Raw genomic sequence first — 22,459 nt, forward strand, 5'->3', positions numbered from 1 at the left:
AGATGCTAGTTCGACGTCATCTGTTTTGCGCGATACGTCACTGCCCCCGCCGAGGTGACTCGCCGGCTAATGCTACGCGGTAACTAACTCATACTATCCGTACACAGTCGAGTTTTCTAACGAGTAGTTGAACTCCAAACTACTTCCAGTGGGCTGGATCGATCTAATGCTCATGATCGACTGGTTCCCTTCTTATTCCAGATCAATCGGAAATGTGACTTCCACGGGAGTCTTGACCAATGCGCGCCGCCGCTTCCTCCTGGAAAGGAAGGGGAAGTACAGTACTGTACCCGGCCCACACGAAGGGCAGCCGTTTGAGATCGAAGCCCACATTGGATCGCAGGCGATGCGGAGTGGAAAAACCCAAAGCTCAGAACATTGTGCAGACTGACTGCACTGAGAGAGAATGGCTACGATGAGTACGGAGTACCTCCGGACTAGAACCATTCCGAAGGGGATTGAAACTGAGCCTGGACCTGAATAACTACTCACTGGTCCACGGTCACGGTATCAGTGCCGCTTACCAAATGCGGACTTGTGACGATACTGACCTTCAGTTCCATGTACTGTACTGTACTAGGCCTCTTTGGGAGATTTCTTCGGAGTGCGGTCGACCGCCCTCCAGGGGCTCAATTCGTCCGTCTCCTGAGTCCTGACTGACTCGACCGAACGACTAGTTATTTGTTCGGATCTTTCCGGGAATGCCACTAGCCCTCATTGTACCCTGCGGTCGGTGATCGGTGGCTTGGGAAACATTGTTCTGTTCGATTCTCGATCAATCGACAATGTGTCTTTCTGTAGACACCCACTCAACACCCAGAGACAGTCAGTGTGCCGGGAAAGGTCACCATCTGTCGCCCTTTGCCGCCCTCCATGCGTCGCGTCTTCATTTCATTTTGCGATGGTGGGAAGGGCGCCAGCTAGGGGGCGACACGGCGGGGTGAACCATGGTGGTGGTTACGACCCTATTTATCGTATCGGGCTGCCTTGCGTTTCGGGCCAGGCGAAGTCTGATGGATCACTTTTTTTTTCTAGGCGGGCCCGATGATGTCACTGGCGAGGGGCCGGTTCTTCATGCTGCCTTGATTGCCCACCCAAAAGCTCTGCCCCGTGCGGGTCTCGTTCCCTTCGCTAGTCCCCCATTCGGGCATCTCGGTGGCTGTCATGACGGCATGTCCGCGACCTCCATTCAGGGTTCCATGCTCTTTGAAATATATAGGGTCACGCCCGGCGGCAGTACCTTGATGCAGCCTCCAGATGCTTCCCCGCACAACCAGATCCTGTGGGGAATGAGCCAATTGTACAACAGCAATGCAGCGATCTCCACGACTTCTCACCACAACTAACTTCCTGTTCAACACTGTTTGCTAGAAATCAACATCCAGCCCCTGGAAGGTGAACGCTGTCGGTGTTTTGACCCGTGATCCAATCTAACCGCCCGAACCGCTAAGGCGAACATCTCGCCACCTTCAATTATCAACCTCTCTCCAACACTAACTGCCTTCCCTCCCCTTCACTCACCATGGGCGACCACAAAAATGCCGCCAAAATTTCGGGCGATGAAGAAGGGGCGGATGCAGAGGAACCAGGACGCCCGATAAGATTGACGTACAATATCGAAGGAGCCCGCGAACGCGAGATGCACATGTAGGACCCGGGCCCGTTTTAACGGTCGCAAACTCCTTCATCATTGCGCTGACGCGTTCTCTCTGTGGCACAGGTTCTACCCTTACTGGGGAATTCCTCCCGTCAAAAAGCGATCCGCCAACGCGTCTCGTGATAACGTCCTCACCGTTTTCGCGCAGCTAGCGACACTTCGGCTAAAAGCCAAGCGAGCCTTGATCTCCCTCTTCGATCGAACCACCCAATACGTAGTAGCCGAGGCAACGCCGCGCTACGACCTCCGCAGGCACCATAATCACCAGCAGGACTCGAACGCGAAGGCAAAATCTGGAAATCTATGGCTTGGTGTGTGTCAGATGTCTCGGGAATACATGAAGATGTGCGATCATGCGATGAAGGCCGCCGTGGAGGACCCTGAGGCCCTTTTCATGGTGCGCGACTTATCCAAAGACCCCCGCTTTCACGACCATCCGTCCGTGGTCGGACATCCGCATAACCGCTTCTACGTCTCGGTACCGATCGTCTCCCCTGGAAAGCATGTGATTGGAAATCTGGTGGTTATCGATGACAAACCTCGGGATGGACTCACCGAAGAAGAAATCGTCTGCGTACGAGACTTGGCATTGACCGTGATCGACCACCTGCAATCCCAGCGAGCCATGCGTGAGGAGTATCGGGAAGAGAAGATGGTAAAGGCCCTGGCTTTGTTTGTCAATGGCAAGTCGGACCTTGGGGAATGGAGCCAAAATCAGGATGGTCGGCCAATAAAGAAGGCGGGGGGGGCCTTGGTGGACATGTCGGAGGTTAAGAATCGTCTCGATGACCTCAAGGTTACTGACTCGGAGGATGACTCTGGTCAACAGGAAGGGTCGGAGAAATCGCAAAGCGAGACAGAGCCGCCGTCTGATGAGCAAGAACCGCAACAAAATGGGTCGGAAGAACGGCAAGATATCTTGGACGAAGAGCAAGATCAACCGGAACAGCAATATCGATCGGAGCTACAGCAATGTGGGATTAGCTCAAAGTCATTTGAGTATCAAGATGACACTCCTATATCTCCTAAGGGTACATGGAGCCCATCCTCAGACATCAGCCCATCCCGAGACAGCGGTGTCAATTCAGAGAAGAGTCCTACTTTGAACGGCAATACTTCAGACAAGAGTAACTCTTCGAAAAGGAACTCTGGATCCCCAGGAGAGCAGGGGTATCCTTCTCAGTCTGCCGAAGCCAATGGGGATAATTCCAAGCCTTTCGACGACAACAACAATACTCACACCGCCCCCAAGGAAAAAGGCTATACATTCCAACCGTCCACTAGCGAGCGCCAGGACGATGACACTACGCCTTCTTACAATGCAAAGCGTGGCCGTAGCCCGGATTCAACCGTACATAGGTTTGGAAAGGTGGGAGACAAGCCGACCAAGAGCCCGGTAGGCTCACATGCGCAGGGACGACCAACTCGTCCGAAGCTTTCCCCTACGACAAGTCGTCTACAAGAATCGCTGGTTCCGTCTAATGTGCGAACGATCCTCAGCCGTGCTTCAAATCTAATCCATCAGGCCCTCGATGTCGAAGGAACAATGTTTCTTGATGCGTCAGTGTATGCGAGACGGCAGATGATGGGCTCAACTAGCGACTTGCACGAGGATCGCAACCCCAGCTCTCGGAAGGTTTCGGGCGACAGCCAAGTGACCGCCGGGAAAAAACCGGCCAAGGATCAGAATCTTGGCTCCGCCACCCTGGTGCTCGGCCACTCGACGAACGCTGGTCTCACCCAGGACCACGAGCCGAGTGATCGACACTACGTCTCACTCTCGAGCGAACTGGTGAGTCGCATCATCGACCGCTATTCGCGCGGAAAGATCTTCCATATCGATGCGGACGGCACAATCACAATGAGCTATGAGGGCACTGCGCTCAGCTCGGAACTGGAGACCCATATTCGCGGAGAGGATGCAGGCCTGGAAGGGAAGCAACCCCACGATGCGATGATCCAGGAAGAAAACCGGGATATCAGGGACCTCATCAAAGTCATGCCCGGTGCCCGGTGCATCGCGATTTTCCCTCTGTGGGACTTCCAGCGCAACCGATGGTTCGCAGTCAATGTGGTGTGGACGAGAGATCCGGGCCGAGTGTTGTCGGAGCCGAAGGACTTGACGTACATGGCGGCCTTCAGCAACAGCGTGATGGCAGAGATCTCGCGGCTGAATTTGCAGGCGGCCGATCGCGCGAAGGCTGACTTTATCTCGTCGATCTCGCACGAGTTACGCTCACCGCTGCACGGCATCCTGGGTACATTGGAACTGCTGAACGACACGGCGACGAGTGTCACCCAACGACCTTTGTTGGAGACCGTCTCTAGCTGCGGCAAAACCTTGCTTGACACCCTGAACAACCTGCTAGATTACGGCAAGATGAATGCGCTGAACGACCCCCAGGGATCGCAGAAGCAGAATGAGTCAAAGAATGAGGAAGAACGCCGTACCAGCAAATCCCAGGGCCCGCCGGAGCAGGAAGAGGACCTGAGCCTGATTGTGCAGGAAGTAGTCGAAGGCTTGGTCGCGGGCCAGGACTTTTTCTGGAGAACCACCGAGACGAAACCCGAGAAAGAGAGAAAAGCGAAGGAGAAGAAGCCTAGAGGGAATCTCAAGGATGTTATCACTATTGTCGACATCAAGTGGCAGGAAAGCTGGCTTTGCAAGGTCAACCCGGGCGCCTGGCGCCGAGTCATCATGAACCTCTTTGGCAACGCATTGAAGTATACTGAGAAGGGTTGTATCCGACTGCGCATGGAGAACGATAGCATGCTCCTCGAAAATGAGAAAGTCCCTGCCGTCCGGATCGTCATCACGGACTCGGGTCGCGGGATGTCCGAAGACTATATTCTGCATCACCTGTACACGGCATTCGTCCAAGAGGACACCATGTCCCCTGGGCTAGGCGTGGGTGTGCACATTGTGAACCAGATCGTCAAATCAATGTCCGGTCAGATCGAGTTTAACAGCGAGCTTGGTGTCGGAACCGAAGTTAGTCTGCTAATTCCGGTAACCATGATCACCGACAAACCAGAGACATCGTTGGCGTCGTCGAGGTACCGGACCCTTAAGAAGAGATTGCAAGGCCGCACTGTCGCACTGTTCACGAATACTTTCCGCGCCAACGACCTGAAAGTGAAACCAGAGTTTGTGGATAACATCGTGGCCAACCTTCGTAAAATGATCAGCGACTGGTTTGGCTTGCGGGTGTTGACGGTGGGAGAGCTAGAAGGACAACCGGCAGATATCAACATCATCACCCAGGATGAGTACAGTCGGAACTACAGCCCCGAGGGTACTGGGCCTGGCGGACTCTCCCCTTCAGTCTCAGCCAGCGTAGGGTTCCCGCTGATTGTGCTGAGCGCGAACGCTACTAAGGCTGCTGATCTCCGGAGCGACCGGGACGATGTTGTATTTTTCTACCAACCGTGAGTAAATTTCAATAACGACGGGTTGTAGTCAATGCTGACAGGTAATCTAGTGTGAGCCCCAAGAGTCTGGCCACTGCGTTCGAGACGTGCCTCGATATCAAGGAACGTTCCGGAGATAACACTCCTGCACGAATTCAGTCAACACCATCCACTCCTGACGCTCAGATCCAGTTGCCAGAGCCTGCAATGAATGGCTTCCGGCCTCAGCATGCCGACACTCGAAAATCGGATGACAAGCAAATGGCATCTCCACGAGACAGTCAGATGGTTGATGGCGTGGATGGCGTGGATGGCGTGGACGATCCAGCGACTGAGCGACGGCAGCCAAACTCTGGGTCTGGACCCCGCAGAGTCCTTCTCGTGGAAGACAACGCTATCAATCTCCAGGTCGGATGCCCCTGCTTTCGTTCTACATACAACATGCTAACGTAGACCGACAGCTCCTCGAAATGGCGGTGAGAAAGTCGAAACTCCAATACCATTCGGTGTCCAACGGGCTTGAAGCAACTGACGCTTTTCGACGCTTGGCATTTGATGCTGTCGTGATGGGTTCGTCTCCGCCCCTTGTTGCGAAGTGAATCCCACTAACAAGTAACAGACATCTCGATGCCGGTCATGAATGGGCTCGAGGCCACCCGGAAGATCCGGCAGTGGGAGCGAGCTCAGCACTTGGAGCCCACGGTCATTATCATCCTCACGGCGGGAGTGTCGCCGGACATCCAGCAGGAGGCGCGAGCCAGCGGCGTCAATTTGTTCTTGATGAAACCGATCTCGATCGCCAAGTTGCAGAAGGTTCTGCGCGACATGCCTGACGCGAAGAAGGGGGCATCCTTCTAAAGAGTCGAGGTGTTTCTGGACTGGAGTTGGGGGCAGCGCGGGGCGTTATTGGTCTTTGTGTGGTTGGAATGCATGGCATGCATGGGATATGAATTACCATACTACGAGTACACGATTTTGATGTATCAGCGACGACGATAGGATAGACGATACCTACAGGATTTAGTTTTCTAGCATTGGCTTGTGGATATTCAGATGGATGGAATATAATGATGATTGACTTACATACCCTTACATAGACATACAAGATGCCTTCCAAGGTTGTCAACAAACAACAAATCTAGCTGACTGATAGCCAACTTCACGCCCGATACTCAATCTTCAACACCCAGCAATATTCCTCGCCCTCCCACGCCTCCTCTGGCACATCAAACCTGAACCCCCCCTCGACCTTCTCCCACTCCACCTCCCAATCCCCCGCCGTGTCATTCCCCCGCATAACCACCACGCGATCCCCGACCAACAACGGCAACGGCGCCTCGACCACCACCTTGCTGTCTGTGAGAACCGGCTCCTCCACCCACAGCACATAAAACGCCTCCTCGGCCTGGGTAAACCTAACCGCCCCGGCATTCCCCTCAGCCATCACAAACCAATACCGCGTCCCAAACACCGCCTCCCCATGCTCCCCAATCCACCGCCCCGCCTCCCTCAACCCCCTTTCCTCTGCCTCAACAATCGTCCCATCCGCCCGGGGCCCGACATCCAACAAGAAATTCCCATTCTTACTCACGATATCCACGAGATCGCGCACAATGGTCGACGCATTCATGTACCCGTCCGCCGGGGTGGCCCGGTTATACCCGTAGCTGTAGGGGTCCATGCCCATGTTGGACTCCCACTTGCGGCGCTGCGCCGAGCTGAAGGTCGCGTACTCCGGGGTGTCGAAGTCGGCGGCCTGCGGGATGCCGCACCGCGAGTTGATGGCCACCGGCTTGTCTTGGTTGAAGAAGTCGGCCGCGAAGACGGCCGTCGCGTTGGCCGCGCCGCAGTCGCACCACATGATGTCCGTGCTGTAGTCCCTTGACAAAATCTGCATCTGCGGGAGGAGGAGCGCGTCGATGAAGGTTCCGGGCTGGGTTGTTGGTGCGGTGGTGTTGGGGTTGCTGCTGCTGCTGCTGCTGCTGCTGGTGGCAGTGGTGGGTACAGTCACGTTCGGCAACGGGATCCGCCCCGTGTAGGGCTCCTCCTCCCCCGTGAAGGGATTCACCGCCGGCAATCCGGGCCAGCTCGTTGACGTGTTCCCGGGCAGCTGGGCGAAGCCGTACGGCGCAAAGTCCGGGTTGAACCATTCGGGCAGCGAGAAATACGTGCCGCGTTTGAGGTGCGGGTGGTGGGTTTCGGCGGCCTCGAAAAGCTCCCCCAGCAGATCGCGGTGCGGGCCGTAGTGTAGGCTGTTGCGGTGGGTGGTGGCCCCCGTGTCGAACAGGGCGAACCCGTCGTGGTGCTTGGTCGTCAGGACGAAGTATTTCGCCCCGGAGGCCGCGATGAGGTCGACCCAGCTTTTGGCTGAAAAGTTGGTGGCGGTGAAGTTGGCGAAGGAGTCGTCGTAGTTCCAGGAGGGGCCGAAGGTGCGCAGGCGGTAGGCTTGCGTCGAGGATTTGTCGGCGGCCTCGTGCGTGGTGTACCACCTTTTGGTTGTTTAGTGGGTGTTGTAGTGGCTCTTTGGGGGGAAGGGAGATAGGGTGGTGAAAGGGCCAGGGGAATATAGGGTAGAGCATGGGCAACGTACCAGAACCATTCGGCGTAACTCTCCCACGGAGTCGAGTTGCCCCAGCCTGGCACGGCGTACGGGCCCCAATGGATGAAGATCCCGAACTTGGCGTCGTCGAACCATTCGGGACTCTCGTGGCGAGCCAGGCTGGACAGGTCGGAGGTGTAGTTGGTCAATCCGAGGGAGAGATCGACGGACTGGGTGGTCAGGATATCACCCTGGTAAGTGATCTTGATCGTGGCCGTGCCGTTGGCGGTGCCGTTGACTCCCAAGTTGACTCGTTTCTGATCCCCGGGGCAGAGTCGCTTGATACGCCCGGGCTCAGTCATTGTAATGCCCGGCATCGCAAGCGTGGCTGTTAGTCCTGCGCCCGAGATGCATTCATTGCCCGGATTGTTGACCGTCAGCTCGACGATCTGGTTGCCCTGCTCAGTCCTTTTCTGGGTGGGCCGCACGAACTGCACCTGCGCTGCCGCCGTCGAGGTCACCGGCCACAAGGACAGCGCAAAGACGTGCAATCGGCCCGTGGTGGCATTGGTCGTCACGGGGAGGGTCACAGACTGTAGACTTTTGAGCGGATCCAGCGCAGCGGTATACTCGAAGATGTGCGAGGTGTTAAAGTTGGTGTCGTTGGGGGTATACCGATAGGGGAAGATGATCTCGCCGCGATTGATCGTCAAGAAGGCCCACCAGGGGAGACTACGCAGCTCAGACACCGTAGTGGTGTTGTCGCTGTAGGTGTAAATCACGTCCCCGGAGACAGTCTCGAGCTCCACATCCTCTGAGACGAGCATCGAGGCAGATAGATACCTACCCGAGGGGACTGCGATGGACTGGCCGGCGCAGATGACATTGTCGGACTGACCAGCCTGGCGATATCCGGGGAAAGAGTAGGTGATGCCTGTCTGCGACGAGGTGTAGCTCTCGTTGATTCCCAGCACGCTGGGATCAGGATAGGACTCGTTAGCTGCATTGAAGATGGCCTCGCCAGGCGCTTGACCGAACGCCTTGTTGTTGAAGTATGGCTTGAGTGAGACGAGGGTAGACTGGATTTGTTAGCAAGCAGAGTGTCGAAGATTGTCTGAGGAACATACGGAGGAATTGGCACGGGCAGCAGCAGAGCCCACCGACCCTGCTAGGGCCACCCAAAACAATAGTTCGTTCTTCATGGCGGTGGTGCTGTGGAAGAATTGCACGCCGGAGAGGTTGAATTTGAAGACCTGAGCCGACCTCATGCGATATTGTTCCCCTCTTCAATAATGCCACAGTGACATCGTCACTGGAGACACGGGAACTGCCAGACCGCGCATGCATAACGTTAATTGGATGCAGCAGGCGAGCTTCAGGGGGACTAAAAGATGCTAAGATGGCTAGGGGCGGGGAGGGCGTCGATAAGAAGAGGAGTTGCAATTTAGGGCTTCGTTCCCCTCATCGATAAGCCCGTGTGCCATGATAGTGCCTCGCACGGCTTCATGTTACATCGGCCGAGACGTGGGGCGACTAGTCAACTACTGTTCAGTAGATAAGAAGACACTGGCGCATTTGGACTCAAAGCAGTCTCTTCACTATCATGCCTGCTATGTGGTCGAGTCTGAACATTTTTGCCGCACTGGCCTTGGTGCCGTTGAGCGCCGCCTTCAACAATCCCCCGGGGGTGGACATCTGGTGTGGCAAGGCCTATCGCGCGACGTAAGTCATCCCCATCGGTTTCTGTCTCCACATACTGACCCTCTACTGCAGCAATGCCTCGTTCAATCCGGGAGGATGGTTTGAAGAGCCCTCCTACTCCGCGACGCCCCTGCTCAACCTCAAAGTCCGACCCCGCATGAGCATCTATCTCTCCAACGACCCCAGCGGCAGTCTCTTGGTGGATACCGGCGTGTCGCATCGCATCGGTGACCCCTTGCCCTCGACAGCAACAGCAAGCAGCAACCACAGCACCCAGGCCTTGCACCTGCACATCGAGATTAGCGACACGAACGGGACAGCAATCACGTCCCTCACCAACTACACCCTCCCACTGGACACGCGCAACAACGAAATCCCCATTCCACTGCAGGACCTGCCCGCCCAACTCCAACCCTACACCGTGACCGTCCACGCCACTCTGCGCTCACCCAACACGACAACCCCCAACCCAGCAACCTTCACCAAAAGCACCTCACTCTACCGCCTCCCGCGGCGCACTGACGGGGGCAGCGCCACGCGCATCGACAACTTGTATGGGGGCCTAGCCTACCAAACCAGCAGCGAAGAGACGTGGACCTCGATCTTCCCCTACACCTACTACGGTACAGTCCACTCCCACCTCCCACCTCCCACCCCCTCTCCCACTCACTAACTCACCCAAAAGCCCAGTGGACCCTCTACTGGGACACCTCCCCAACAACCCTAACAACCTTCACGGCCCATAACTACAACGTGATCCACATCGTGCCGACGGGCGCCCTCTCCACCACGACCACCGCCTACCCATGGACAACCCTAGACCCGTACCTCACGCTCGCCGACAAGACCAACCTGAAATTCCAATACGACCTCCTCTTCTCCGCCACCAACACCAGCACCATGCTAAATCAAGCCCAAACCCTCCACACACACCCCTCCCTCCTACTGTGGTATCTGGCCGACGAACCCGACGGAAAAGCCACCCCGCCTTCCACGCTGAGCACCGCCTACACCACCCTCAAGACCCTGGACCCCTACCACCCAGTCTCTTTGGCCCTCAACTGCGCAAACTTTTACTACGAGGACTACGCCGCCGCCGCCGACATCATCCTGTCGGACGTGTACCCCGTCGCCACGAACACGAGCTGGAGCAGCGTGTACGACACGCCGTGCAACGCGACGTACGGCTGCTGCGGGTGCGATGACTGTCTCGGGAGATTCGAGGATATCTCGACGCGGCTGGACACCTTCCAACAGTTCGACGAGGTCGTGGGCTGGGAGAAGGTGCATTGGGCCGCGCCGCAGGCGTTTGGGAATGAGACGTTCTGGACGCGGTACCCTTCGCCGGAAGAGGAGGTGGTCATGAATCTGCTGAGCGTGAATCATGGGGCCATGGGGGTCGTGATGTGGGATTTTCCGACCTCCCAGGAAATCAGTGAGGTGACCGGCCGGTTGGCTGCTGTTGTGACGAGTGCTGAGATTACGGGGTTTTTAGTTGGGGTGGAGAGGAGGCGGGTCAAGGTGGGTGGGGAGGGGGCTGCGAGGGTGGATGCGGCCGCGTGGGTGGATTTTACGGCGAAGAGGGCTTTGGTTAGTGTGGTCAATTTGAGATATGAGGATACTACGGCGGAAGTGGTGGCTGGGGGTTTGGATTGGGAGGTTAAGGCGGTTGAGAAGGTGGTTTGGGGGGAGGTGCAGTGGAGGGTCGAGGGGGAGAAGTTGGTAGTGAATCATTTGGATGGGTTGGAGGTTTCGTTGGTGATTGTGGAGCTAATTTGAAATTGCAGGGGTGTAGCCGTTTGGATAACTGTATAGTCTGGAATGCTGACAGCGCTGATCTGCAATCGACAATATTAAGATTAGGACTGAAGTCAAACTGCATTAGCACTAAACAGATACAAGAGTCATGGCTGTGTCATTAAGAGCATCATCTTCGAGTCGCTCTGATGCGTATGTACATATAAAGGAAGACCACCCAGGTCATGTACCTCGGGCTAAAACACCTTCACCCGCACCCCCTGCGTGTCAGGCCGCACGTGCGGCAGGAACATGTCGCGGTAGAGCTCCACCGACTCACGCCCCGTCTCATACAGCTCAAACTCGAACCGGCGGTAGATGTTCGCCAGCGCAATGTACATCTCCGCGTACGCGAGATTGATGCCCAGGCACGACCGAGTCCCGCGACCAAAGGCCACCATGTAGCGTGATAGTTTGCGGCCGTCGGGCGCCACAGGGTCCGCGAGCCACCGCTCAGGCTTGTAGGTGAAGGAGTCGGGGAAGATCGCCTCGTCGTGGTGCACGGAGTAGATGTCCATGCTGATGGCGGTGTTCTTGGGGATCACCCACGACTTGTAGTTGAGCGTGAATTTGTCCGAGATACGTGGACCGCGTTGTACAACACCATATGACAAACGAATACCTGGACTTATTAGCGAGGGTGCGGACAAAGGCTGGTCAGTGGTCAATGGAAGAACGTACCCTCCTGGATACATCCCGTCAGATACGGGAGTCTCTCCAGCTCCTGCAAGGACGGCATGTTCGTGGGATCGGGAATCGCAGCCTTCAACTCCTCGCGAAGGCGGTGGTAGATCGAGGGAGTGCTGAGAATGTGATAGCTGGCGACAGTCATCGCGAATCGGGTGGTGTCGAATCCAGCCCCAATCACGGTGAAAGCCTCATGATGCAGTCGCCGCAGGCTCTTGTCTTCGGGCGGCAGGTCCGAGTCCAGCAACGCGGCAAACACCGTGTTCCGATCGGCTTCCCGCGTCTTGCCCTGGGCTTTGATGGCAAGAATCTCCGCGATCTGACTGGACATTTCCTAGTCCCGGTCAGTATGCATCAGCACCCTTGGAATCACAGCAAACATACATGGTTGTAATGGTTCACCGACTTCATGCCCGGTTGGAACACCTCGACCACCTTTTCCGGAAGCGCATTCATGAGGGTGGACACCCAGGGAAAATGCGCGACCACGTGGACCACATCCAGCAGATCAACCATGGCCTGGATGAACTGGGAGCGGAAGTCGGGGGCTTCGATGAACCGGTACCCCCGATTGAAGCAGTATTGCACGATGATGTCGGACGCAATGCATCCCCACATCCAGTCAAACCGCAGAACCTTTCCTGTGCCCTGATACTCCCGGCGGAGTCGACCGCAAAGTTTGTCCAGCTGCTCCTGCATCATCGGCGTGGCCTCGGTAATGGTGCGTTTCGAGAAGAACGAATTGAGAGCAACCCGTCGGCCGTGATGCACATGGTGCTTGGGCGTTGGAAAGAGCCCGGTATCGTTACCGAACCGATGTTGCCATTGCTCGAGCTTGTCCCACGGCAAGGATTGGGAGTAGAGATCCTCAAAGAAAGAGGAATCCTGTATGTGGATTTCATTCGGGCTGATTCGTACAATGGGCCCTGCAGCGAGCACGGTCAGCCCAGGAATTATTGAATAGCAGATATACCCCGAGCACTAACCATACTGCTCGTGAAGCTTCCGGTAATGGAAGAGAAACTGTCCACCCGGAGACTTGAACACTTCGAAATATGTCTCATACCATTGGGTGAAGGCAGCGAGTTTGGGGCCCGGGAATTTGGCGAGCGGATGGAGGGTGATGCGATACAGTCCAAGAGCCAGGAAGTATACTATGGAAAGAGTCGTGGCAATGCCACATAACAAGAGAGGGGAGTCTACAAGAGACTTGAAATGTACCACCAAGTCCTGAACCACACCCATGGCGTCGGAAGACAGGGATCAAGCAGCAAACAGACAGAGAATGCCAACAGAATAGAGCATCAAGGGGGGGAAGGTGTGGACCCGAGATTCTGGGACCAGGTGCAGATAAGTAGTGTCGCCAGGGAGGCGGACTGGTCTCGAGGGCGTAGGCCCCGTCCAGTGGCAGCCGTCATCAATGACCCGAGGGATTGGATCATGAGTCTTCACACGGTCCCGATGGGTTGGCTTGAAGAAGAAACGAACCACCTACACTAGTCATGTTTAGTCGTAGTTAGACTTAAAGGGGAGGAGGGGGTGTTCCAATGCTCCTCGTCATCTCCTTCCTTTCCTTCGGTGGGCCAGGCCCGTGCGAACCATTGAAGCTGCCTACAAGGGCTAGACCGCCGGGTCGGGAAAGGTTCTTTTGCTTTTGGATTCCAGTAATACTTTTAGCTGGGCTGCAGAGTTATGCAGACAGCATCAATGCAGACAACGCAGTGCAGCCAGCGCATTGCCTCGCCACCCGGGTTGTGGTTGGCTACCAGCCCCAACAATCGCTATTATTGTGTCCACTTTCTCAATGGCTTGCCATTGGCACTGCGGCAGTCCATTTGGGCAACCAACTTCCACTTCGATCTTTTTTCCATCATCACCGTAAACGGATGTACTGTTTTTGCGGCCCGTGTAATTGCAGCCAAGGTCGATGAGCGGAGGTTGGATGCGGGCTGGGATGGGAAATAGCGATTGCCCTACTTTGCTAGTGGCGGACGCCGTCTCCCGTCATTCCCGTCAGTTGCTATCCATTCGCATGGTGGACATTGGACGATGGTTAGTCCCAATACGGTGGATGGCGGGCCCGGGGTATCGCATCCACTCTTCTGCACCGCACGGGTGCTAACCTGCTAAACTCGATGGTGCCATTTGTGGCATAATGCAATATTGACACCCTGCACTCCAAAGCAGAAGTTGCAAAGAATGCTTGCAGATGCACAACAGGCACTCTGGCTGAATAATTGGAGACACTGCCAAGCATGAATGACGCCCATCCCGATGATCGACTGCATTACTCATGACCGGTTCGAACACAACGCAGAATAATGCAATCTTGTGTCCTCATCTCGAGTGGGCCTGCCTTTAAGATTCCATACTCCTTCATCCCTTTTTCTGTTCTTTCCTTTTTGACGTTTCCCTTTTGGGGGTTTTCTTTTTTTTTTTTTTTTGCTTGCATCCCTCCGATTCCGTCAACCCCTTCTCAGTCTCAGTTCAGTCCGATCCCCGCTGGCTGGATACGAAAGTGGAGACTGCACACTGGGACTAGCGCCGGTAAGAGAGGGCCAGCAGAAACTTGCAGAATTGCCGGAAAGTGCAGCAAGTGCAGTACGTAGACTAGCAGCAGCAGCAGCACAAGCAGAACTGGTTTGTCGATTCCGGCGACGGGGGTCTGACTGGTTGCTTTTTCCCCTCATGGGCCCCATTGAACCATGAACTTTAATTGCTTCGCGGGTGCGACCAAAGGCCGGCCGGCCCACCAGAGACACCCCGAAGAGAGAGACCTGACCTTTGACAGGACCGTCACCGTTTCATCCTCCTTGTTTGACCCTCTCTACCCAGGGAGAATGGGGGAAATGACTGGACTAGACTTCACCAGACTCCCAAAGCCTGCAAGACTGCTGCAACAATGACACGCTGCCGAAATCCATGTAGGGGGAAAATAACTGTCTTGCAGAAGACGGGGCGGGGAGTGGATGGATGGAGTGAGTGGGTAGGCCCTCGTCCGTCTCTGCATGGGCCTTTCCAGTCGGTCATCCATTTTCCCCCCCCCTGCCTTCTGAGTTCACATCCGTCTTCCCCCCGAGGCAACCGGCGGATAACCACAGAACTTAATAATACTGGTGCTGGTGGTAAGCTATGGCAAGGCGATGGACGGACCGGTCTCCCGTGTCATTGGTCTCAGCCAGTGTAATGCTGCTCATACCGTATCCTGTACTTGGGGAGAGGAGGGTTGCGGATCGCGGGTCCAGTGACACGCAATGGTCCGACCGATGCTATTCCATAACCGGCAGGATCCTGACAGGACTCACGGGGAGAGTCAGTTCGCAACCTTCAGCTGCATTGGCTGGAGTGTAAAAGATTGTGAACGGGTGGTGGAGGGAACTTGACCCACCCAGTCACTCAGTCGGCGATGTGTGGTTTGACCACCGCCCAGCATTCCTTTCCCCCCTTCGATCGGCAGCAATAGTCATGCACCCACCGGAATAGTGCGGTCATGGCAGCAGCAGGCGTCCCAGCAGCGCGTCCGCCTGCAGCAGCTCTCCAGTCCTGGGAACCCAACCAAATCTGGCTTTTTCAGTCGAGTTCGATAAGAGCACGGGCTGCCAATCGAAATCTGGCCCATTGCTTAAGCCACGACCTTCATCTTTCCCAATGAGGCTCTCCCGCGAACAAAGGATGAGGAAAATCGCAATTTCACCGCTGCCTTCTCGCGCCAGAATCTGGGTAATCACTCCCTGACTGCAATTGGGATCTCGACGAGTAATCACGAATTGAAGCCCGACAATCATGAAACGCTGGATGGGATACCATCCCTCCGATGACGCAGAACACAAAAGGGAGCCCACCTCCTCCCCCCCCCCCCCCCCCATGCGCCCGCTCCCCCCCCCCCCCCCCCCCCCCCCCCCCCTGCAGAGATCGGACGAGAACGCCAACGGTCGGCGGTCGGACTGGTTGCGAAGATGCTTCCATGGTGATTCGGCAACCACTAGAAGCCAGCTAGCAGGTTTAGCACCCATGTCGCCAACGGACAAGCCAGCGAGGCGTGTCATGCAGAGGCCCTGTCCACTTGCTCGGGCCCCCTGGCCTGCAAGGCCGGTGAATTAGTCCCGGAGCCCGTCGGAGACGCACCCCCGTCTCAGACTGCCCTTCTCCACGAGCGCAAATCCTGGTTGCGTCCAAGTTCTCACCTGGAGGCTGGACAGCGCTGCGTGATTGAGTTAACATCTCAAAATCATGCTTTTATCCCGGTCGCATCGCCGCGCTTGTCCTCCCGAGACGAGTTCTGACAAGGGTAATGTCAACACATTGCTCGACCGTTTGGAAGATCATCTTCGTCTGTGTTCCAGCTAAGCAGGCAGGTGCGACATCAGCATGGTTGCTGGCTACGAAGAACCCCCCAGATAGTTGTGGATAAGCTTCTTTGAACAGATATTAGCGGGGGTCGCCAGCAGAAGAATCAGGCGACCGGCTTGGACCATTCCATTTACCTCGATTAATTCTTCAATGGTGTGGTCGCATTTTTTCAATGTTGCTCGGTCATCGGTCTCACGGCTATCACCGTTTCTGAACGGGATTCAGCATTCATTGAGATTAATGACTCTGCTCCTTAAGGGATGCGGTGCAGCCTTCCTGGGTTCCTCCCGATGATGCTGGGAGAGCCGCTCTCTTGCTCGTGAGGATGGTGTCGTGCTGTCAACCGATGAGATGAGAATGAAACAGACAAGACAATCACATGGTCATCTGGAAAGGTAATGGCAGGCGCGTCCTTCCTCGCGATCATAATCCGGCAAGTTGGTGGTACAGTGTCGAGAGGGAAGGAGAAGCGGTCGAAGTGGTCGAAGTGGTCGAAGTGGTCGAAGTGGTCGAGGTGGTCGAGGTGGTCGAGGTGGTCCGCGAGACTGGCCGTCAATAGTGGTGGACACCAGAAATCTCAGGCCGGATTCGGGCTGGAGTCGAGCAAGTGGATGGAACTTCCTTCCTGCAACTGACTCAGCCAGCACTTCAACAGGCTGGGAAAAGAACTTCGACCGTGGCAGCTTCATCTTTTCTCGGCTGCGTTTGATTGCTGTGATACTGCTTCGCTCTTCTCCAGCGTCACCTTGGACACAAAGATCGTGCTCCAAATCGATATACAATATGTACTATCCCAAGCCAAGCGCTAGATGATCCTCGTAACTTTTAGCTTTCAGAATGTCTTTCTCAATCGAAATGTTCTGGGTTAAGCCTGGAGTCTGCCTCAGCGAAAACTCAATAGACTTCAAGGTTCTCGTAAGGTCGCGCAAGCAAGAATGTGTGACTCTGAGATCCTGATCTGTTCTGCCGATTCCATGATTGGGAGCGACATGTGGATTCGATACTTGTTGAATTTGACGTCTTCAGGGACAAGTCACCACGAAAAGCAATTCTACCAGAGGGGTATATGTACGAGGCTGGCCTCCTGGCTTCTCGAAGATTGGCCCTTTGCTAACAGCATGTTAGAGGCGGGATGGCCATTCATTACCACCAAATCACGCACTTGCACTGGGTTCCAAGAATAAGGATGTCGCTCTCATCTTGGAGGTCCTACCTCGAGCTCACGCGGCTGAATCATCCTCTCGATGCGATCGTGATCTACCTTCCATGTGCCACCGGCGTCGTCCATGCGGCCGCTGTATCCCACTGGCAGACCCTTCCTCTGCCCCTGGTACTTCGGTGCCTAACCGGATGGCTACCAATCTCCGTGCTCCAGGCAAGCTTCGCAAACACCATCAACGATACCCTTGACCAAGACCTGGACCGGAAGGTGTCTCGGTGCCGGAATCGGCCCCTGGCCCGGGGAGCTCTATCTACAACCCAAGCCAGTATCTTCGCTGCAGTCCAAGCGGTAGCGGTCGTTCTTCTCTCCGCCTGGGCTCTTCCCCGCGCCTCTTCAGCTTATCCTATCGTGGCTGTCGTTGGCAGTTGCATCTACCCCCTTGGAAAGCGCATCACCAACTACCCACAAGTCATTCTCGGGGCCATGTTCGCCGCGGGCTTCCTCTGGGGGTATGAGTCCACCGGGCTTCGTCTGGCGTCCCAGGCTCATATGGTAAGGATTTCCGCGGGCAGCATGATGGGGGTCCATTGCTTGTGGGTCGTGATGCTCGACGTCATCTATGCATTCCAGGACGTCGCGGACGATTCCAGCGCAGGGGTCCGGAGCATGAGCGTGCGATTCCAGAATTCGAGTCGGCGGCTTTTTACGGTCTTGGGGATATTGTACACGACACTTCTTCTGGTGAGTGGAGTTGCTGCAAGTCTCGGCCGATGTTTTGCTGTTGTTGCCGGGTGCGCGACGATGACGCTGTTCGTCAACCTGGGCTGGGTGGATGTCACGTCCAGGGCGAGTTGCCGGTGGCGATACAGGAGGGGGTTTCCGTTGACGGCGGGGATTGTGTTTCTGGGACTGTTTGGGATTGCGTGTCAGAGAGGTTCGTAGTTGGCACAGCTGCTGCGTCAACATGTTTCGGTGTGTTGGGTGTAGGATACACGTCTGCAACTGTATTCTCAGTCCAAAGCATACTATCAAAAGTCTTTGATATACTATATACCTTTATCAGGATACAATCTAAACCAGCGTATACAATCTGCACATTTATGATGCCACGACAATCAAGGCCTCTGCAACCTCAACCCTCAACCCCTCACCCTCTTCGCCCTGAGAAACTCATAATCCGGCATCGCCTCCTCCACCGCGCGCTCCAGCATGCCCGCAACCTCCTCCCCAAACTCCCCCCTCCACTTCACTACCTCCGCCCTGACATCTACCGCCGCGGGCGTCTTCTCCTTCATCACGCCAGACGACCCCTCCAACGTCGACAACATAATCCTGGCCGCCGCATAATAATCCCGCTGCTCCTGGGTCAGAAGCCCCTCGTCCTCCTCCTTCTTGCCCCTGCGCTGATGCGGCTCGCCCACGCTCCACTCCCACTTGACCACCCGCTCATCCAACCCTGCCAACTGACAGAACCGCCTCACCGCCGCCGGCTCATGGATGAGATCATGCGCGTCGAGCAGCAGCACCTCCTCCCCCGGCTTCTGTCGAAGACACCACTCAACCAACCCCCTCGTCCAGCGCAGGGACATATTCGTCGCCAGCGTGCCGCGCAGCGTCTCCTCGTCGTCAACCAGATACCCCGTCTCACCAACCTTGCGCATCGCGCGATAGAAACTCGGGAAGGCGAGGGCCGGATGCCGGATAATGAAGGCCAGACGCCAGGAGCGGAGGTACTCGTCGGGGAAGATGGTTTCGTTGCCATGCGAAAACGTGGCGGTCGGGCCGTAGGTGGCGGGCAGGGGCAGGCGGAAGAGGTTCTCGTCCGCTGCGCTTCTGTCCTCGTGGTCCGAGGCCGAGTCGTCTGGGTCCGTCGAGTGAAAGGAGGCTGGGTTGGCGAACCAGAAGGCGTGTTCTTTGGCGAAGGCGCGTTGGCCATTGCTGGCTGCCTCGGCAGAGAAGGCCTCGAGCGCGTCGAAGCACGACTGGAAGACGGAGCGGACGTGCGCCACGGTGGATGGGGGCCAGACGGCGGGCGGGGTGGTCAGGACGCTGCTCTGCGCGGCAGCTGTGAAGGCGTCGAAGAAGAAGTAGCCGCCTTTGCTGTTGGTGGAGAGGGTGGGTTGCTCGTGGATGTTGAGGACTTTGAGCAGCAGGTTCGAGGCGGTGCGCGGGACGCTGACGAGGAGGAGGCGTTGCTGGCCTCTGGGGTTGGTTTTGGTCATTTTGTTGACTTTTAGGAGGGGGTTTATTGGTGCTTTTGGTTTGGTGTTTGGGTAAATTGTTGGCAGATTGATTGATTAGATCGATCGCGCAGCTGGATCGCTGGATTGACGACCAGTGGACGGGGACTCGGGTCACAGGTTAAGCTTAAGTGAGGGTGTGGGCAATGAGAGACTCAGAAGATGAGGACATAATGGGGTCCGATGGCGTGATTTAAGCCTCTACTTATAGTTCTTCAGGCTTGGGGGGCTCAGACTAGTCGGTTAGTGCTTGCTGATAGCGCATGGACTACTCAAGTATAGTGTCAGGAGTATACACAACACCTTTGAAAAAAGCCCTCATTGTACAGTACACATGACCCCTCGATTGGCCCACCCTCTCGATGAACTCGCAAGACTTGCCTCCATCCCTGCTCGACTTCCGACAGTGGAGGCTCAACACGGGCAACAGACCCGCGATCATTGGCTTGATGTTAGCGATCGGCAAGGATCGTGCTGTTGGGCTGTCAGAATTAGTAACGATCTCGGCCGCTCGGCTTTAGGACTGACCGATTGACAGCGAGCACCTAATGAGTCAATGTCAAGCACTGAAGGGCAGGGCCAGTGTTGAAAACGTCGCTGCTGGGGTGTGGTGACAGAGGCAGATCATCCTGGTCAAGTCTCCATCAAACTTGCCCCAATCGAGGCATCCAGCGTAGAAGTCAGGATGTTACTCGTGGGGATTAGCTGGGGTGGGGAGGATAGTGCCTGTCCGAGGTTTCACAATATGAATGGAGATTGGACTGGGGCCTTGGTGGGTGGGTTCGAGTCCGACGGAAGCCCCGGTCCCGCAGCAGTCGTTGAATGAGGGGGTTGCAGTGTGAGTGGAACCGTGCATGTCAACTAGGGTAGGGTAGGATAGGGGCTGGGAAAGCCTCGACCATTCTCTCGGGAAGAGATACGCAGGATGCTTATCAGTTGCTGTTTCATCTAAGGGTGCAAGAATATGGATCACCGCATTACGAACAATGCATGCAGAATCAAGACTTGGGGAATCGGTATGACCACCTGCTCACAGACGACCGGGTTTCCACATGAGCAATTGCTCAACCCATGTTGAATCTGATGACATGCAGGTTGTATGTGGCCCAGAAGACGCACCGTATCTGACTGGGCTAATTGTTGCACAGCTCTACCGTTGCTACACTAACTGGTCATTGGAGACGGCAACAGTGGGACCGCCCTTCTGCTTCTCTTACCGCTCTCACCTGGTGCAGGTACCACTCGAAGCTAGATTGCAATTTTGCATGCCTTGATTTCATAATCCAATTTGAGTTTTAACGAAACAGGTGAGCCTGCGGTATCATACATCGGTTGCTGACTTGGCAGCTACTCCTCCCCTTTCATCCAGCTCAATGCTCTCCCTCGTCACAGAGATCTGGACACTTTTCATGATGGCGTTGGTCCGTTTAAGCAGGCACGCAGCCCTAGAAGATGAAGCCGATGCCGATGTACCCTGCAGGATGGGCTCGCGGTCCGTACCGTTTCTGGCTGGCAGAAGAGCTGGATCTTTGATGTGGCGTGATAACTTCCACGCCGTGGGCGCAGTTGGCCCACTGTTACTATGAGAGCCGGATATTTCCTCCGTGTAGGCAAAGCCTTGTTCGTCTTCGTACACCGCCACAAACAACTTAAGGGATGATATCGTCAAGAGGACGATACTGAGGCTCAAATGGAGCTCGGCGGTCGTGGTGGCATAGGCTCCGAGCAGGGTTGGATCGGAAGACCGGATTTGCTTCTCGATGAAATATAAGTGGATGGCGGAGAGAGGTATCAGTCTGCACGAGAGTATAAGCAGAGTGTGCTTTCAAGAAAGGCGAAGAACAGACATAATGCGGAAGCTGAGAATACCCAAGACTATCATCTTTTTCCTTGGCGATATCTGAACGTTCAGGATAATCACCACTGGGTAGGAAAGAATCAACACTTCGAGGATAATGTCGAGCGCGCTGATTGCTCGCCAGCGTGGCAGCTATCAGTAGTGATCAGTGAGTCTTAGTTTATCTCACACTATTCCAACCTGTTCTAACTCACAAGGCTTGGACATTCATGGTCGATATCAACCCAAGGATCGCTGCTGCATCGAATGGCTAACAGGAGCATTGCCAGAAGTGTCCACAACGCACATGCCACCAGAATAGACTTGATCATCCATTTGGTCCGAGGCAGTGAAAGGTTTTGGTAGAACAGCATTGTGCATATCTTCGACAGTCCTAGGATGAGGATATACAGTAGGTCTCCTGCATAGCCGGCCTTGTGCATAGGACACGTAGGGGTTAGTCATCATACTAACAGAGCAGAGAGGTGTATGTACCTTCAACATAGAGGAGAAGTCTGCAGAACGAAGTAAATTCTCTGACTGGCCCCAGCCAAAGTGAACTTGGACTAGCACCAGAGACAATTGTGCACAGGCGCACGCCTAAGGTCGTTGAATATCAGTCAGTTAGCCAGCGGGAAAAGAGCTTCCGGCGGGGTTGTTTCAGCAGAGCTGCAACCTTACCACAACTACAAACAGAACATAATCATCACGTAAGAGAATGCTTCGCTTCGAGGATGCGAACATCCGGATTCCGAGAGAAGCCAAGACGAGAAAGAGTCCCAGGGAAGTGATGATGACAATCAGGCCATTATGATTATGCTCGTTGTCTTCGGTCAGTGGAGGAGAAACCCCGGGCGGCAGGGACGAGGGCAGAGTGGCCATCGGGGCGGAAGCTATCGCGAGATCAAGATGAAAAACGGGAAAAACGGAGGTTGCATCTCGAGAACAAGTATATCAACAGGCAGCCCAAAGAGAAGGGACTGTACTGAAGCATGTTAAAGCAGACCAGCAATGCATGGAGATCATAAAAGTCAGCTTAGCTGGCGACGCCGATGACTTCTTCACTTCCTCTTTTTGC

The 22,459-nt window shown here is 55.4% G+C and overlaps 8 protein-coding genes across 8 annotated transcripts; 4 read left to right on the forward strand and 4 right to left on the reverse strand.

The window, feature by feature from the left end:
• The first annotated feature begins 669 nt into the window (after window positions 1–669).
• On the forward strand, window positions 670–1,434 carry BO86DRAFT_1777 (uncharacterized protein). The gene has a single exon (XM_025666565.1). It carries the CDS (start codon window positions 948–950, stop codon window positions 1,344–1,346), a length of 399 nt encoding a protein of 132 aa, XP_025533242.1. The 5' UTR covers window positions 670–947; the 3' UTR covers window positions 1,347–1,434.
• Window positions 1,031–6,152, forward strand: BO86DRAFT_384495 (uncharacterized protein). Its single transcript, XM_025670899.1, has 5 exons — window positions 1,031–1,647; window positions 1,721–5,086; window positions 5,140–5,476; window positions 5,530–5,638; window positions 5,688–6,152. Exons 1-5 carry the CDS (start codon window positions 1,523–1,525, stop codon window positions 5,924–5,926), a joined length of 4,176 nt encoding a protein of 1,391 aa, XP_025533243.1. The 5' UTR covers window positions 1,031–1,522; the 3' UTR covers window positions 5,927–6,152.
• Window positions 6,153–6,227: 75 nt separating this feature from the next.
• On the reverse strand, window positions 6,228–8,816 carry BO86DRAFT_423984 (alpha-L-fucosidase; the record flags this gene model as incomplete). Its single annotated transcript, XM_025675427.1, has 3 exons — window positions 8,735–8,816; window positions 7,659–8,686; window positions 6,228–7,557 (listed from the first exon to the last, which is right to left on the reverse strand). The coding sequence occupies exons 1-3, from the start codon at window positions 8,807–8,809 to the stop codon at window positions 6,228–6,230; spliced, it is 2,433 nt and encodes an 810-aa protein (XP_025533244.1). The 5' UTR covers window positions 8,810–8,816.
• A 335-nt stretch (window positions 8,817–9,151) lies between these two features.
• On the forward strand, window positions 9,152–11,087 carry BO86DRAFT_423986 (uncharacterized protein; the record flags this gene model as incomplete). Its single annotated transcript, XM_025675428.1, has 3 exons — window positions 9,152–9,329; window positions 9,381–9,931; window positions 9,994–11,087. The coding sequence occupies exons 1-3, from the start codon at window positions 9,211–9,213 to the stop codon at window positions 11,085–11,087; spliced, it is 1,764 nt and encodes a 587-aa protein (XP_025533245.1). The 5' UTR covers window positions 9,152–9,210.
• A 135-nt stretch (window positions 11,088–11,222) lies between these two features.
• On the reverse strand, window positions 11,223–13,250 carry BO86DRAFT_452210 (cytochrome P450). Its single transcript, XM_025676911.1, has 4 exons — window positions 12,779–13,250; window positions 12,177–12,718; window positions 11,787–12,126; window positions 11,223–11,727 (listed from the first exon to the last, which is right to left on the reverse strand). The coding sequence occupies exons 1-4, from the start codon at window positions 13,035–13,037 to the stop codon at window positions 11,303–11,305; spliced, it is 1,566 nt and encodes a 521-aa protein (XP_025533246.1). The 5' UTR covers window positions 13,038–13,250; the 3' UTR covers window positions 11,223–11,302.
• A 4,078-nt stretch (window positions 13,251–17,328) lies between these two features.
• Window positions 17,329–18,246, forward strand: BO86DRAFT_405406 (4-hydroxybenzoate octaprenyltransferase; the record flags this gene model as incomplete). The annotated part of the gene is made up of 1 exon (XM_025674082.1): window positions 17,329–18,246. One exon carries the CDS (start codon window positions 17,329–17,331, stop codon window positions 18,244–18,246), a length of 918 nt encoding a protein of 305 aa, XP_025533247.1.
• Window positions 18,247–18,333: 87 nt separating this feature from the next.
• BO86DRAFT_384500 (uncharacterized protein) lies at window positions 18,334–19,769 on the reverse strand. The gene has a single exon (XM_025670900.1). The coding sequence runs from the start codon at window positions 19,524–19,526 to the stop codon at window positions 18,444–18,446; it is 1,083 nt and encodes a 360-aa protein (XP_025533248.1). The 5' UTR covers window positions 19,527–19,769; the 3' UTR covers window positions 18,334–18,443.
• A 1,096-nt stretch (window positions 19,770–20,865) lies between these two features.
• On the reverse strand, window positions 20,866–22,263 carry BO86DRAFT_300762 (uncharacterized protein; the record flags this gene model as incomplete). The annotated part of the gene is made up of 5 exons (XM_025667464.1): window positions 20,866–21,340; window positions 21,392–21,534; window positions 21,597–21,815; window positions 21,877–21,981; window positions 22,063–22,263. The coding sequence occupies 5 exons, from the start codon at window positions 22,261–22,263 to the stop codon at window positions 20,866–20,868; spliced, it is 1,143 nt and encodes a 380-aa protein (XP_025533249.1).
• Between the last annotated feature and the right edge of the window lie 196 nt (window positions 22,264–22,459).

This window comes from Aspergillus japonicus (assembly GCF_003184785.1).
Source record: "Aspergillus japonicus CBS 114.51 unplaced genomic scaffold BO86scaffold_1, whole genome shotgun sequence".
NCBI classification, from domain to species: Eukaryota; Fungi; Ascomycota; class Eurotiomycetes; order Eurotiales; family Aspergillaceae; genus Aspergillus; species Aspergillus japonicus.